The sequence below is a fragment of the Micromesistius poutassou genome (genome assembly GCF_964030765.1).
Source record: "Micromesistius poutassou genome assembly, chromosome: 17".
Lineage (NCBI taxonomy): Eukaryota > Metazoa > Chordata > Actinopteri > Gadiformes > Gadidae > Micromesistius > Micromesistius poutassou.
Window position 1 is genome coordinate 6,579,868 of NC_140287.1, and position 16,462 is coordinate 6,596,329.

At 46.2% G+C, this 16,462-nt stretch overlaps 1 protein-coding gene across 1 annotated transcript in view; it reads left to right on the forward strand.

The window, feature by feature from the left end:
* The window catches only part of dlgap2a (discs, large homolog-associated protein 2a), a gene marked incomplete at both ends in the record, with an annotated part of 135,105 nt that extends 122,928 nt beyond the window's left edge, over positions 1-12,177 (forward strand). The window contains 5 exons of the mRNA XM_084481702.1: positions 7,012-7,100; positions 7,618-8,135; positions 8,389-8,480; positions 11,147-11,299; positions 11,965-12,177. Of these exons, the coding sequence (XP_084337828.1) occupies positions 7,012-7,100; positions 7,618-8,135; positions 8,389-8,480; positions 11,147-11,299; positions 11,965-12,177 (1,065 nt within the window). The remainder of the gene's footprint in view (positions 1-7,011; positions 7,101-7,617; positions 8,136-8,388; positions 8,481-11,146; positions 11,300-11,964) is intronic.
* Positions 12,178-16,462: the final 4,285 nt, after the last annotated feature.

The window sequence follows — 16,462 nt, forward strand, 5'->3', positions numbered from 1 at the left end:
TGGGTTTAGCATTCGCTTTCCGTCAGACACCTTCATTGACTTTGCAGAGTGACGGTAGCCTAACTTCTGTTCATGTGAAGGGAAGTCAACTTTTAATTAGTTTTCGAAAGGTTTCCAATGTGTTCCGAATAGTCTCCATTCCGAAACGAGTTGCCAGTGGCAACACAACGAGATTGGAGTTTGTTTACAAACACACTGATAATTCTGCATCTCTGCATTCGTGGCGCTGCCACAATTATGTGATCCGCTGCCTCTGGCTGGGCAGTCTGCGTGGACGGCCACCTGTCAGTATTTGAGCATCACCATCACTGAGAATAGTGCCGAGTTATCTGTGTGTTTGTAGACAAACTACAATCATGTGATGTTGTTGTTACAGGCCCTCATCTTGAATGAGGGACTATTCATTAAAAACACATTCAAGTCTAATTTACTATCCCTGAAGGGAAATGTTGTTGCAGCCAGTTTAAAACACATTCAATCTGTCATGAATACAGCATGAAAAACAACATACCCGACCGGACACAGATACACTAATAATATACAGTGAAAATACAGGACAATGCAAGATCCCTCCATGTGAAGACAAAAAACAAGCAAATGACTTGAGTGCAGAACGAAAGGGCTGTGTGTCATTTGTGCAAGTTCAGTTTTCTAAATGCATTAGAAAAGCACTGCAATAAGTCTTTGAATTTTTAAGACCTCTGAGTTGGAACTCTACATCTACAACCTGAAGGTCGAAGCTCAAACTCCCTCTGCAGGGGGTGATCAGTACAGACCAATACGACATGGGCCTTCCTCTCCACCTGCCGATCATGAAGGTCAGAGAGCTGTGCTTGGTCCACCCCGATTCCCATCGGAAAACTTTGGATTCCCCTCACATGAACAGAATTAAGGCAACTCTAGTCAATGCAAGTGGCAAATGAAAGCAAATTCTAACCCCTTGAACACCTCTCTGAAACGCACAATGAGGATTATTGTATATACAGATATCTCGACGAATCCCTTTAATCTTTTTCATTTCATTGTATTCAACGCTTCCTCAGTTAGTTCGCCTTGGCTGTCCTCAAGCCGTTTTCTCAGCATACTCCTTCCTCCTCTTCCTCCTACTCCTTTCCTCACCCCTCATTAGTTTTTCTATTCCGTTTTCTTTTTAATGTCATTCCTTTCAGTGTCTCCTAAGTATAACTTTTACATTCCCGCCGTCCCCTGACCAGGGCGAAAGACATTGAGATGAATTCGGGGGACGCTGGCTAAATTGATTCTCATACACTGTCGAGTCCTGATTGCTGCAAATAACCCCTGAGGCAATTCCATTGTAGTGGTCGTTCACTGCGGCCAATTGGAAACACAGCGATGCCTCTTGGGCACGAGCCAAACAGTAAATGTTATTTTGAAAGTCACTTGATTCTGTCACGTGGGCAACGCTGTGCCGTTTGATTATTCCGTCCCCGTCCCGCGGCTTGGATCGATGGAATGTTCCTCATATGTCATGAGATATTAAGAGCAGCCTATTAATAGGCCGGCATGTCGCCAGGTAGCCAATCGAAGGAGAGCAAGGTGGCGTAGCGTACGCTGATCGATTGGACTCTGCATTTCGCACACACACACGCACGCACACACACACACACACACACACACGAACGCACTCATACTCTTACTAACATGTGTGCAGGTCATTAAAACCTTAGTCTCCTTCCAAAGATAATTCTCCGTTCATCCATCCGTTCATCGCATCTCTCTGCGTCAGTACACTGTACACTTCAACTTGAAATTTCAAGGCAACTGTCTGCACAGGATTTTTGGGTTTTCATGTCAACTCAAACTTCTACGTTTTGAAGAAAATATCACACAGTTGTGCCAATTTAATTCTTATAGTTGTACCAGCTAATTTCAAAGTTGAGACAACTAAACGTTGTTTAGAAAAAAGGTTTTTTGGTCCAAATAACTTGTCTTTCATAACAATGAAAGTTTCAGAAATCTAGTTGTACACACTAAGAATTCTAAGTCAATATTATATTGAATCATTCATGTGTAAAAACATCCATTTTGAGTTTTTCCTACAAAGGAAATCCTATTAACAATTACACAAATGGACAATAAACCAGCTTTTTCATTTTAAACAATTTTGCATGTTCACTTTTCACCATGAGGGTAATAAACAGCTTTAAAAATTAGGATGCCATAGGATTCATAGGATCCCATATGTGACATGCTGGCTCTATGCATGCAACATAAACTGGGGAGACCACGCTGTTTCAACAACAATAAAGAATTTATTTTTAAATAAATATAATAAGAAGTGTGGTGCAAGTCAGTATAAATGAAAGTAACCAAAAAGGTCATGCGAAGATCAGTCCATGTGTTACAAACAAAGGAAATCAAATGCCTGGAGGAGGGAGAAGCCAGGTCTGCTGTCTGGGCAGGCTCTATATACTGCGGTCCCGGTCCAACCCACACCTGCCGACAATCTCCTAATTAGTAGGGAGAGCAACACAGGCATACACACAGCAGGGGTCAAAGACCCACCTGGGTCGTCACATCCCCCCCTTAAAACAGAAGCCCACCTAGATGGGTTTCTGTACCAAAGAAACAATCAAAATAAATCAATCAATAACCAATCAATCCAAAACAAGTAGAAACAACCAAAAACAACAAAAACTCAACCACCACCAGCTCCAACCAACACTCATACACACTACCACTCCTCTCGCCCACCAGTCTCCGGACCTCCTGTCCCACAGCAAAACTGGGCCCAAGCACTTTAAGAGGAACAGGGGAGGAGTGAAATAATAGCATGTATGAAATCAACCACCTATTCCACCACCTCAGGGCGCTAACGCATGGGAAGTTGGAACCATAGGATTCGATTCGTATTTGTTTATTTTGCCAACTCAGTTTATGGAGTGAGATCAACTTTTAACCAGAAACGTTTGGAAGTTAGTTGAAACAGCTCAAATAAACAGTTTACAGTGCAACTTGTAGTTTTATGTTCACTCAATGTAAAAATCCATTTAGGATCAGCAATTTCCACGTTTTTAGTCGCCCTCGCTGCCTGCTTGCGTGTGTGGTCCATGGCCCCCTGCTTGGGTTACCCCCTCCATCCAGGGGGTCATCAGAGGCTTGGACCCCTTCCCCTCTGATTAACGCTCATCAAAAGTGGGAGATCGGAGCAACAAAGGAGAAAAGAAACGCCGTCATCACTGGCCACAGCTCGCCGTCCAAAGCTCCCCCGGAGGCCATTTGCAATCGCCGTTTTTGTTTTTACATCAAACGGAGCTTACCCTCTCAGATTTGGTGCCCTTGCAGTCTGTACTGAAGGAAGAAAAAGATAATACCAAAAAATGTATGTGTGTGTGTGTGTGTGTGCGTGTGCGTGTGTGTGTGTGAGTTTGTGCGTGTGTGTGTGTGTGTGTGTGTGTGAGTAGGACGGGTAAATGGAGAGAAAGAGGAGTAGAAAGATTGGAATTATCATTATATGATATCAGCCCCAGTGATTTGGATGGAGAACAAAGTGTCTTTGATTACAATGGCCTGGACTAAGTAGGTCCCCATCTCCAGACAAGTGTGACACAGGGAGGGGTTGGGGGGACCCTGGGGGTGAGGGGATGTCTGTCATCTTCCCCCTAGCAACAAAGTTACTTCGGAAAAACTTTGTTGAAAAATGCTATACTAGAGAGTTACGACTGTTCGTTAAGGTCACAGCAAGACAGGAAGGACACGCGCTGGGGGAAAGGTTTAAACAAGATTTATTATCTTTGAGTTTGTTATGAGTAGATACTAAATATAACATATAACAAAAAAATATAACATATCAACATATCATCAAAACTAGTAGTAAGCAAATGCACTCAATTTGACTTCGGTACAGGAAATCCAGCCAGTGCCAAAGAACAAACAGTCAAACAGACGTCACTCCAGTCAGTCAGTTCGTCTGTCACCAACCATCACCAAGGGCAAAAAAAACGAAAAAAAGGTTCATCAGCCACGGATAGCCCGTGCCATCACAATAGCCACCATGTTCTTTTGTGACTATAAAATACCGTGCACCCCCACGGAAATGGTGGCAATTTGTCGAGCCGCATTCACACAGAGATGCCTGCGTCATTCCACGTCTTTGTATAGATTCTTCCCTCACCGGCAATCCGAAATTCTCTGCGCTCCCATGTGAATGCCACCTGTGCCCTTGTCAGTCTCTGACGAGCGACTCATTTCTCTCCCTTTTCATGAGCTGAACCGTGCGATTCCTCCAACACAAAGTAGCAGAGGTCGCCTGCCCAAGCTGCTCAGTGGCTCATTCGCTCTCTGCTAACAGTCGCCTTTTTTTTCTCCATGCCGCCGCCTGAATAGCAAAGTGCTCTCCAGAAATGTCACGCCCTGGCTCCACCTCTAACCGCAGAAAAGCCTAAACTTAAATTTGACATTTCACACACTCACCGGCCACGCTCAAGGTCACACAGGCAGAATGATCTGGAGATAAGATGGATGGATCCGTGGATGGGTGGATGGATATATGGTTGGGGGCGGCTAGAAAAATGGATGGATGGATCTTTATTTATCCCAGGGTGAAGATGTGGTTGTAAGAGGAATGTAGAGTAGACAATACAATAATAAACAGTCTCTATCAACAGCAGCAGCAGAACAGTGCATTAATAAAAGCCAGTCAGTTTTAACCACACTCATGCCAGCCAGAGGAAGAAGGATCTATGAGCATAATGAATGTTACGAGGTATAAGTCACACTTCCATCTCTATTTCTGTACACCACTATACTTCTCACTCGAAACTGAGGAATCCATAAAGTGCCCAATGGTGGTCTATTGCATAGACCACACAGATTCAAGTCGGAGGTATATTATTAGCTCCATCATAAAAAGTCCCACTGTACCCTGGTGACCATCGTATCCCAGCCCTAAGGCAGGTCACTGACCGCGTTATCAACCTAATGAGATAGAGGGAGGGAGAGAGAGGGAGGCAATGGTGCCGCTTTGAGGAATACGAGAAAATAGAGTGTGGGTTTTATATATATCTTTAAAAAAAAAAAAGGAGAAGAGAGAAGTGACGTAGGATGACTTGATGTTTAATATATAACAACTGTTACCATGGGCCAACATGAAGGTCTTTGCTCAGCGTTGCTGTGGCCTGGGATGGCCCTGCTGCTGATTCAGAGCATTCTCAGGATGAATCACGACGCATCTATTCCATGATATCTCTTTCTCTCTCTCTCTCTCTCTCTCTCTCTCTCTCTCTCTCTCTCTCTCTCTCTCTCTCTCTTGCTTCATCTCTGTTACCATGGTTACCGCACAGCCATCCCCACTCTGAAGTGGCGCTCTGGTGGCATTGCAGAGTTGTGAAGAGGAACATGTGTGTGGAGCACGTGAGCACGTGTGTGTGTGTGTGTGTGTGTGTGTGTGTGTGTATAAAACGTTGTGGGAGGCACCAACGACGCTTGCCTGGATTGATAACCCCACGGTGAACCAAATAAAATGATACATATTCCTAAACAGTAAAGTTTTCACACTGAGAACAATCCCTTCCGGGAATTCACTTATTTATAACACAATTATGCCTCCGGATGTGTGAGACACGCGTTCCTACAGAGGCTTGTGGGGGCTTTTCTTCAAGTGGTCGGTTATGTTTTATCATATACAAAGCGCCCCTTTATACATTAACTTCCATCTGAGCGAAAAGCCCTCCTAATGAACACCGCTGCTATCGCTGCCCCCCACCTTCCCCATTAATCACTGAACGAGGCGTGGGCGGCTCGGGGCTGGTAGGGTGGCGTTAAAGATCCCATGGCGTGCTACTTTATGGATGCTTATATATAGGTGTTAGTGGGCCCCTAATACAGTATTTGAAGACGTTCAAGAAATTCAGCCTTGGTGCAGAGTTACAGCCACTACGACGCCAGTCCCACAATGAGCTCTCCACAAACGTGCCGTTTTTTTGAGGCGGGTCAAGGTGGAGGGTGGGGGTGTGGCCCTGTGCAGCTTGCGGCCACGGTACCATGCGCTATTGTTTACAGTGGAACACTGAACACTCCGGGGGCTCCGGCGGGAGTCCTGGAGCTCTATATCTAAATTATATATTATATATAGATATCTATATAATACAACATATATTATCATGGTCAAAAGCTGTTTGCGCTTCCGGATGATATTATGAATCTCAAACGACTGCGTTGGGTTCTCAGACAACTCTGGTTCTTCCACTTCCACGTCAATATTAAGTACAGACTGAACCGCGAAATGGAGGAGAAAGGGATTGTTGCCCGCGATTGTTGTCCGGGGTTGCGGGCAGCGAGGGCTCCGGCAGGAGACAACCCCGGGCAACGGGCAACGGGCAGCGTTCAGCGGGCAGCGGGGCTCCGCCGGACAATCCCGGGCAACAATCCTTTCTCCTCTATGTCGCGGTTCCCAATTAATTCAACCATGGCCGAGATAACCCCCACTACGAATCTCGTTGTGGAAATACCAGAGACCTCAGAGAACCCGACGCAGTCTAGTCTTTTCACCAAATGGGAGCTTTATGCAAGCTTGCGTTATTGTGTTGCGTGTTATGCGCCATAACACCAACAGCAGAACGGTTATCCTAATAACAAAGAACACTTGCGTTACAGTGCGTGTATTCACACACACACACATGTGGCGCTCGCAAGGTCCTAGCTCATTGTCTCATTGGCGGGCCAAATTCTCTTGGCGGGCCAAGCAGAGAAAAAGGAGGTAACCTGGCCCCATATGTCGCCATATGGGGCCAGATCCCAAATTCAGCGTTCATTTTTTCAAAGGCGGAGCAAGATACCTACTGCTCGTTTTACACCTAACGCAATTTTTAGCTACTGGGGGACCATAGGCAGGCTAGGGGAACTCATATTAATGTTAGAAAACCTCATGAAGTGAAGATTTCATGCCATGGGACCTTTAAGGCACCGGTGGGGGGTTGATGGATCTCAGAGGCTCCTGTAATGAGAGGCTTTCGTTGTGTTTTGTTTTGCTGTCCTCCTCCCCGGCGCTAGGTGGAGGCGGCCACGGACTCGGAGTCGGAGAGTAAAGGCTCCCGGGAGTACCATTCTGTGGGCATCCAGGTGGAGGACTCCAAAAAGGGGTAAGCTGTGGAAGAGGGCCGGGTGTTTTCAGCCCCGTTAGAGGAGATTGTTCTGAGCTCCACTCGACGTGTGTACACAGTGGACTGTGTTGTCGTAATGGAGGGCATAATAGTCGTACATTCAGTGTGTTTGTTATTTACTTGTTTGTGTGTGTGTGTGTGTGTGTGTGTGTGTGTGCGTGTGTGCATTCGTGCACATGTGTGCGTGCGCCTGTGTTTGTGTACGCATGTGTGTTTGTGTGAGTGCATAATGATATGCGTGTGTGTGTGTGTGTGTGTGCGTGTGTGTGCGTGTGTGTGCATGTGCATTCGTGCATATGTGTGTGTGTGCCTGTGTTTGTGTACGTACTGTATGTGTTTGTGTGAGTGCGTGACAATATGCACGCATGTTTGTACGTGCATGCATACCTGTGTGTGTGTGTGTGTGTCTGTGTGTCTGTGTCTGTGTGTGTGTGTGTGTGTGTGTATGCGTGCGTGCGTGTTTCCACGCGTGTGTGTGTGTGTGTGTGACCCCCAGGCAGGGCCGCTTCAAGCGCTCCAACAGCGTGACGGCGGGCGTGCAGGCGGACCTGGAGCTGGAGGGCTTCCCCACCATGGAGGACAAGGGCCTGCAGTTCGGCGGCGGCTTCCAGCGCCACTCGGAGCCCAGCACGCCCACGCCGTACGGCGGCGTGCGCACCGTGCGCACCCAGGGCCTCTTCAGCTACCGCGAGGACTACCGCACGGCCGCCGAGCCCACCAGCCCGCGGGAGACCGCCCCCGGCGAGGGGGGGGGCGGCAGCTGCGGCGGCTGGCAGCTGGAGCCCCCTCCGCCCCGGGAGAGCGGCGGTGGCGGTGGCGGCGGCGTAGGCGGCGTTGGCGGCGTTGGCGGCGTTGGCGGCGGCGCCTCGCCGGGCGAGTCGGGCCGGGCGTCGCCCTCGCTGCGGCGCGACGGCAGCTGGTTCATGCAGCTGCTGCACACGGAGACCAAGAGGATGGAGGGCTGGTGCAAGGAGATGGAGGCGGAGGCGGAGGAGCACGACCTGTCGGAGGACAGTAAGTGTGTGTGCGCGGGCGCCGTAGTGGGGGAGGCCGGTTTTTGACGTTGGGAAAAGGGGGGGATTATGTGTTCTGCTGTTCTTTTTACACGTTTTCCTCGGCAGTAGATCAATCCGAGTGACATATCTCCCTCTGACATTGTTTACATGTATAGGCCTGTTGTTTTGACTGAACCTCTGACCTGCTCACCTGTGTGTGTGTGTGTGTGTGTGTGTGTGTGTGTCTGTGTTTGTGTATGTGTGCGCTCCAGCCCTAGGAAAGATCCGGAGCGCGGTGGGTAGCGCTCAGCTGCTCATGTCCCAGAAATTCCAGCAGTTCTACTGGCTGTGTCAGCAAAACCTGGTGAGGAGCCATGGCTGAGCCCTGCCGCCGTGACCTTTGTTGTCTGCTTTTGGTGCACTGATACCGAACGGAATACTTAAGTCAAAGTAAATCCTCAGTGTTGATCTGCACAACCCAAGTATGGGCCATTGTACAGGTGTGTGGGGAATGTTTGCCTGTATGGATGCATTTAGGATCACGGCTAACACGGTTTGAAGAGAGAGAATCCAAACCAGGTTTCAATCCAGTTTATTGTATGGCACCATGACCTTGCTACCTTTGTAGTGCGATGTTGTTTTCTCCACCTACGCTGAATACATTTCATTAAACAGCGATCAAACTGTAATTTTGCAGCAGGAAACTGCTTGTTGATTTAAATCCGCATATACTGTTAAACCACTGAGGAAGTGTTATGTAAGCCCCCTTTTCATTTCTCCTTACAGTTTCACAAGCCCTCCAACAAAGATCTTAAGTACGATGTATTTCATCGTGCATAATGTGCAGCACTTTGATATTTCACACAAATCACATATATAACAGGCTGACAGAGACGTCTTGGTTTTATCAAGCTGCCTGTATCAGTACACCCTATGGATCCACCCCACTTCCAATGCTTGATCTAAAAACAGCTCTGTGAAGGGAAAACTGTGTAACTAGGAGGAGCACGAGGGTGTATAAAACCCTCTCACACAACAGCAAGGCTAGAAACCCTCCCAGATCACTAACTTCAGATCAAACTCGCTAGCTTCTGAAGCATAGATAGATAGATAGATAGATTGATACTTTATCGATCCCCAGGGGAAATTCAAAGTCCCATGAGCACTCGAGCACTGAGCGGGCGTTTGAGGAACAGCCAAACGGCTCGGTCAGGATGATGGATGATGTATTGTTAAAATGGTTCCTCAGAGAATACGATCCGTGAGCGTCGACGGTATTTCAGGTTTGACTGCTTAATTAAGGTTATCTGGAACACCCAAAACCATGCTGTGAAGACTGGGGTGGCGAGGGCACAAAAATCGTATCAATTATTATCACATTTATAGCGTGGCATAATTGTATCCTATATCATTGATTGAGTTTATAGAAATATATATATTTTATATAGTATTAATATACCTATATTAGTATTTTAAATAATGATCACCTGTAAATCTATTTCACATTTCAAACGACGCAAGCTGCTCATTGGGAAGCGAAGGCATCGGGTTTTGTGTCATCCGTCCATGAATTGTAAAAGGTTAGCGTAGAGCATAAGTTTGAACAGAGAACCGCGTGGGAACCGGCAGCACCAAAGACCAACATGTCTCCGGGGCCCTTCTAGAGCCACCAAGGGCATAATAACAGAAGCCTGTCATCTCGCAAGAGGGCCCGCTGTGGATAGACCCTTTTTAGACCCCGTTTGCAGGAAGTTTGACGACAAAATTCTAGACTATTTCCCAAACCGCTGCTGGGTGTTAGCGCTCGTCCCTGGGGTTAGTGCCTGGGTTGTTGCCGGGCAGACGACGTGCGCTGTCTTCCACCAGACGCACCTGCGTCTGCCTCTTTTGTGTTTGCCTTGACTTGGCTGTGAGTCCTCGAGATGAATGAGCTCTATACATTGGGACAGGTACAGCAACTCTAGCCTGTCACCTCTGGAGCCAGGCTGGGCCTGCACACTCAAGGTGAGTGTGCAGGCAAGCATCAAGTGTGCAGCACAAGTGATTCGTGGGGAACTCTGGGAGATCGGATCCAAGCTTTTACAGACAAGCAGGCTATAAAATAGTAGTCCTTTGGACTGGCAGCAGTGAGAAAGAAGTCATCATTCCCCACTCCCACGTGCGCTTCCGTTCTCTGCACCAGGAATACAGGCTTTCAGTGGTTCACATGTTTCCTTGTCGTGGACACGTAAGCCTTTGGACGTTTTTAAGATGGAAATATGGTAGATATGGTATCGACCCAATCTATATTTCTGTTTGTATCAAACCAATTTACTCCCACCCCTAGTCTGAAGGTAAAAAGTGCATTGTGTCATGTAATTGCCTCAGCAGCAATTCATGTTTCAAACGTTTTGTGTATTTTGTGTTGTTCAGGATTTGGATAGAAAACTTTTATCTGTCAGCCTCGGCTGCTGCCGTTAACCGATGGCAAAACAATTACCGATGTTCGCCCTCTACCATTGACCTTTTCCTCACATCCGCTAGGAAGGGGGAAATTCAAAGGTCCACGCACGCTCGCAGGTTCATTCATTCGATATTAGCTTCCAGCTTTGAAGTGCACCGTAAGCACTTTAAAGGTATTAGTGTGACCTCTCGTGGCCCGTGAAGACCTTTCTGGGGCCCCGCAGGGCCAGCCACTGGGTCGGGGGAGCGCCTTGGCTTTTATTGTTCCTTCAATAGAAACGTCATACTTTGATCAATAATACCAGGCAGGGTGTCATTATTATTATTAAGTAATTTACTAATTCAGATCTCATTTGTGGCAATATGAAAGGATGTCATAACTAATTCATAATCAACATGACATAGAAAGCCTGAAAATGCCACAAGTAGTGACCGTGAGATCTGGGGGGGGGGGGGGGGGGGGAGTTGACCACTCCTGGGGAAAGCTGATGAGGACACCTAGTGGTGGTAACCTGAACTGCAGCACAAAGACGTCATTTTTTGCACATACTGGTACCTCAACACTGTTCGTGTGTGTTTTATCCCCAGGACCCCAGCGCCATGCCCCGGCCCACCTCTCAGGACCTGGCCGGCTTCTGGGACCTCCTGCAGCTCTCCATCGACGACGTCACCGTCAAGTTTGACCAGCTGCAGCAGATCAAGAACAACAACTGGAGACCTCTAGACAGCCCGGAGAAGAAGGTAGGCTGGCCTTCCGGACCCCGATCGCCACTCTATTTCCAGCCTCTTAGCTATTCAGAGCCCCGCTGTATATTGGGAATGTCCCTCGGTTAATTATCTGTTGAGTTAATTGTGAATCTGGGCCTACCGAATTATCTGGCTCCCTAATGAGCCAATCGGTGACGAGTTCAGATCGCCGCACTCGAAGATATTTTCAGGCGCGAGATTAATCAAACAGGATGTCAGGGCCCGTACCGCAACGTTATTCATTTATCACAAATATAAACAGAAATCACGCTGCGTTACATTTGTTTTAATCGTTTTCATCATCATCATTATTTTTTTTAATTGATAGCCAAACCACGGGAACAATCGAATAAAGTAATAAAAACAAAATCGGAACTCTCATACAAATCGTTAGCCATCCATTTTCGTTGCGTGTTTGTCTTCCCTCGCACCCGTGCTTATGTGGTTGTGTGTGTATGTGTGTGTGTCTGTGTGTGTGTGTGAGAGAGAGAGAGAGAGAGAGAGAGAGAGAAAGAGAAAGAGAAAGAGAGAGAGAGAGAGAGAGAGGCCTTTGTATTGATTTATCTATAGTGTATTTATTGAAGACACTTTAACGTATGATATTTGATTAGACTGTTATATCTATATTATTGTTCTTCGTGTGTCATTATTCTCCACAGCCACTAGCTCCCGTACCAAAGAAGGCGGTGAGACAGCGCAGCCTGGTGACCCGGGAGAAGTCCCTGGACCTCTCGGGAGCCGACCGCCACCGCCAGGAGGCCCGGCGCCGGCTCATGGCGGCCAAGCGCGCCGCCTCCTTCCGTCAGAACTCTGCGTCGGAGCGGGCGGACAGCATCGAGATCTACATCCCAGAGGCTCAGACCAGACTGTGAGGAGGAGGAGGGGTGGGGAGGAGGAGGAGGAGGAGGAGGCACGGGGGTTGTGGGTGTGTGGTGGTGGTGGTGGTGGGGGTGGGTGAGCAAGGAGCTGCTCTTCCCTACTCCTTTTCTCTCTGGACGACTTTAGAAACTAGCCTTCTTTTTTTAAGACTCGCTCTCTGTCGCTCACACGTGTACACACACACACACACACACACACACACATGCTCTCTCTCTCTCTCTACTTTGTTGTTCCTTTCGACCATCTCTCTATCGTGTGATCTCACATGACTCCCGTCTATGTCCACTTCCAACCATCGCCCGGTCGGACGGCCTGAAGTACGCGCCCGTGGCCACTTCTCAGGTCGCCCCGAGAGGGATAAGTGATCAGCCATGTGTTCTCACTTCATGACATGGGTTTAGGGTTTCCTCATTGGTCTGCTGGTGATCGCCATTGCCCAACCACATCAGCTCATCAAATCTCCAGGAAGCGGCCATAGTATTCTTAATTTTTTACAGCATTTCCATTTTTTTGCTGTAAGTGCCATTCAAGAAAAACAGTGCAGCTTTGAAAAAGAAAATACCAGCAACCAGATCTTTGAGCTAAAAGAGTTTGCGAGAGAAGATATATTTAATATGGGTTGTTTCAAATTAAAATAAATAGAAGGATTTGTGCAAATTTAATAAACCTGTTTGATACTTTGGGTTTAACTGTTCAACATGAAATGGAGAGAGAGACAGAGAGAGAGAGAGATGGAGAGAGAGATATCACGAACGGTTGACGTGGAAAATCTTTGAAAAGTGCCAATGCTTGAAAATACCTCAATGCCGTGCACATTGGCCGTGTTCACCCATGGAGTTGCGCTGGTGGACGGCTCAGTGCACAGTTTCTTACCCACGTCATCAGGTCCAAGTGCAACATTCTGCTGATCGCGTGGGAAACCATCTTCGGATGACGTCAGCCCACTCATTAGCCTTCGCCATAGTTCCCTGCCATGTGTCTATTCTGTAATCCCATGTATCGACGTTTACTTGAATCCGACATGCCAATCTCAAGTCTTGTGCCAACATTATTTTTGTATTCTATTTTTTTGTTGCCTCGTAACCACTGCATCACTGTATGTATGTATGTATGTATGTATTTATGTATGTATGTATGTGTGTATTATGTATTCAGGATGTTTTTTTTTGTGTGTGTGTGTGTGTGTGTGTGTGTGTGTGTGTGTGTGTGTGTGTGTGTGTGTGTGTGTGTGTGTGTGAAAATCCTCAGATCATATATGTGTAGACAAATGCACTCAAGCACTTCTAAATGTCCCTCTATTTCCAAGGGAAATGTACCTACCCGAGTTCCCAACTGTACTGTTGTCATTTCCAATCTTGAGCAGGATGTACTGTCCACATCTTTACTTTGTATCATTACATATCCATTTGATTTCAACAACATTTGCTTTTGGTAATTTCAGTGATTACATTTATATATATATTGATATATATATACAGTACATATACACACACATATATATATATGTACATACATATGTATGTATTAAAATGTTATGCATTTCGTGTAATTGTCAAATCTCTCTGGGCTTTCTGAATCAACAGCCTCGGCTACAAATTAGCTGCGGCTGACGTGCTCCAATTCCCCGTATCCCTCTCCTAGAACAGATTCATAATTGTTCCAATTGAATCTGAAGAATAAATAACAATTCCCATAAATAAATTAAGTCTACTTCACTCATATAACAACTGCCCCCTCTACCCCCTCCAAACAAAGCCTGGAGATAAAATCCAATTAATGGAAAACTGAATGCGCATTTCTGCACCTGACTCATGAATCATTCTCATCTATACATCATTTTCACCGACCGGCCATAATATGTGCTGACTGTTCTCAGCATTGTGTGGAATTAGAAAAACTACAATTACAACTGGAGCATCAATTAGTGGACTGACTTACAGAGCGAGTCCTTGAGTCTAAAATCCTAGGGTGATTTCTCAGTATGAATTCTCGGCTACTCTGAAGGGCTGTTCTGATGAGAACATCTGATGAGTCTTCGCTTTGTCAAAACCGGGCTGTAGTCACACAAGTCATAGAATGATTTATTCTACCCATATAGTGGGATTGTCTTTATTAGTTAAGTATTTGGATAATCAACCATATGGTGCTCCTTTTTATTCACGAGGCAAACAATCAATGCAACACAAGGCGCTGTGAAATGACCAATTAATCACAGTTCTTTGTCCTTCAATATGACTTGATCTGGTTCATTTTTGGCAATGTTTGTGTGAGGGGTATATGCTTATAGGATAGCATATGACAAAGATGTAAGTACATTGGTGTTAAAGGGACATAACAGGTCATTTATATCTCCTTGGGGATTTGTTGGCCTGTTTGTAAACCCAATACTCCCAAATAGATTTGGGGTATTTGGATATGTCCGTCAAAAGTTGAACTGGTAAATCATCAAAAAGAATCCCTCCACATAATAGCAAACCACTTTCACTCTGCTGGAAAGCACTATGTAAAGTGCATTCTCACACTCGCCAGTCCATAAAATCCCATTGACTACATCAGTATGAATAACAAATACATTATGAGGCTGCCTCACTCCACAGGGCTGAATATCACACTGCCGCCACATGAGTTTACATGACATTACATCTCCTCATTAGCCGACACCTTTATCCAAAGCGACAATTAGTGGGTTCAACATTATAATCCTAGTAAATAAAATGCATCACATAAGCAAACCGCTTCAAGTGTTACGTTTCTGAAACTAGAGATAAAGGTTTGTTTTATTTTTGTTATCTTCATAGGCTAAGATGCAGTCCAAACAGATGAGTTTCTTGGGTCTGCGACAGAAGATGTGGGCTTTGTGGAGTTGTGGAGCCAGGACAGCAAACAATTGGGATTATGTTGGGTGGCAGCCCTTCTCTTAGTGAGGGAGTAGCAAGCCTTTTGGCAGTCTCAGAGCATAGTGGACATGCTGGGTTGTATGGTTATCTGTATCCTAGTTGAAGGATGAGCCTGAGCCATTCGCAGCACGGTAGGCAAATACCAGTCACTTTATCGGATTCGAGCCGCCACCGGTAGCCAGTGCAGGGTGTGGAGTAGCGAGGAGTGTGGGAGACTTCAATAACCTGCATCAGAGGGGTCCCGCACCCTCCTACCATATTTCACTGTTGGGTCGTGATCACGGTTTCAGCCATGCCACTTTGTGGGGCAGTACACAAGTTCATGTTATAATTTATATTTAGACAAAGTAGACAAGAACACACACCCTAGTGTGCCTGCCATCGCTTCAGCAGGAGAGGCGCCTTTGATTTCATGTGATTTCTTTCCTCTTTTACTTTATCCTAGCAGAGTGTCAGCATGGTTTGTCATTGCAGGGCCGTGCGGACCATGTGTCTGCGATGCCAGGCACTTGGCAGAGGAGAGACAGCTCCACTGCTGTTCTCTCACAGACAAACAGACAGCCAGACAGAGCCACTCGCTCTGACATGCTGGCTTGGAGCCGGCAAACCAGAGCGCTGCAGCTCTGTTTCCCAGACTTATTTGGTTTGCTTGAATCAGTGGAACATTTGAAGAAGTAGTGTTTTGATTTTCTTCTTATGTTAAATTGCTGTTATTCTATATCCCTCTAAAGTCTAGTATGTTGTAGTCTGTGAAGATTAGTCCAATTTGCACTTGATCAGGACATCAACATGACCAACGAAGATAATGTGTTCATTGTTATTCCCCGACAAGAGTAGATAAAGGGTCTTTGTGTGCATGAAGCAAACAAGCTTATGTAGGATTTGAGGGCCTTGGCGAGATCAAGCAATCAGGCACCAAGGCCTTTTGGAGAAAGCATTGATAACCACTTTGTTTGGAAGCTATTGTGGCTGCAGGACATAAATACACCATTTGGATATTTAATTTGTTCATTCTCAGCCAGTGTGGGCTTTGCAGAAGTGCCGTCATCCAAATTGCTGAAGTGTCTCACATGCAAATTTATGAGAGCTGTTGGGTGGGAAAAAAGTTTATTGTGCGATTTGTGTGGAGCACTATGCCATAACAACCACACTGATACAAGTTTGGAGCTTTCCACCACCCCATAGTAGCCTCCTCATGACTTGGTTCATTGTTCCTTTGAAGCTTTTTCCCAGTGAGACGGTGGCTATTGTAAGGGAGAGATAAGTGTGTGAGAAGTCAAAGGTGAAAACAGAGACTGCCAGAATGAGTTTATTTGTAGACGTTTGGAATGAGTGTGGATGTCATACGTTTTTTTAATTAATTTAATTTTCCTCTCGTAAG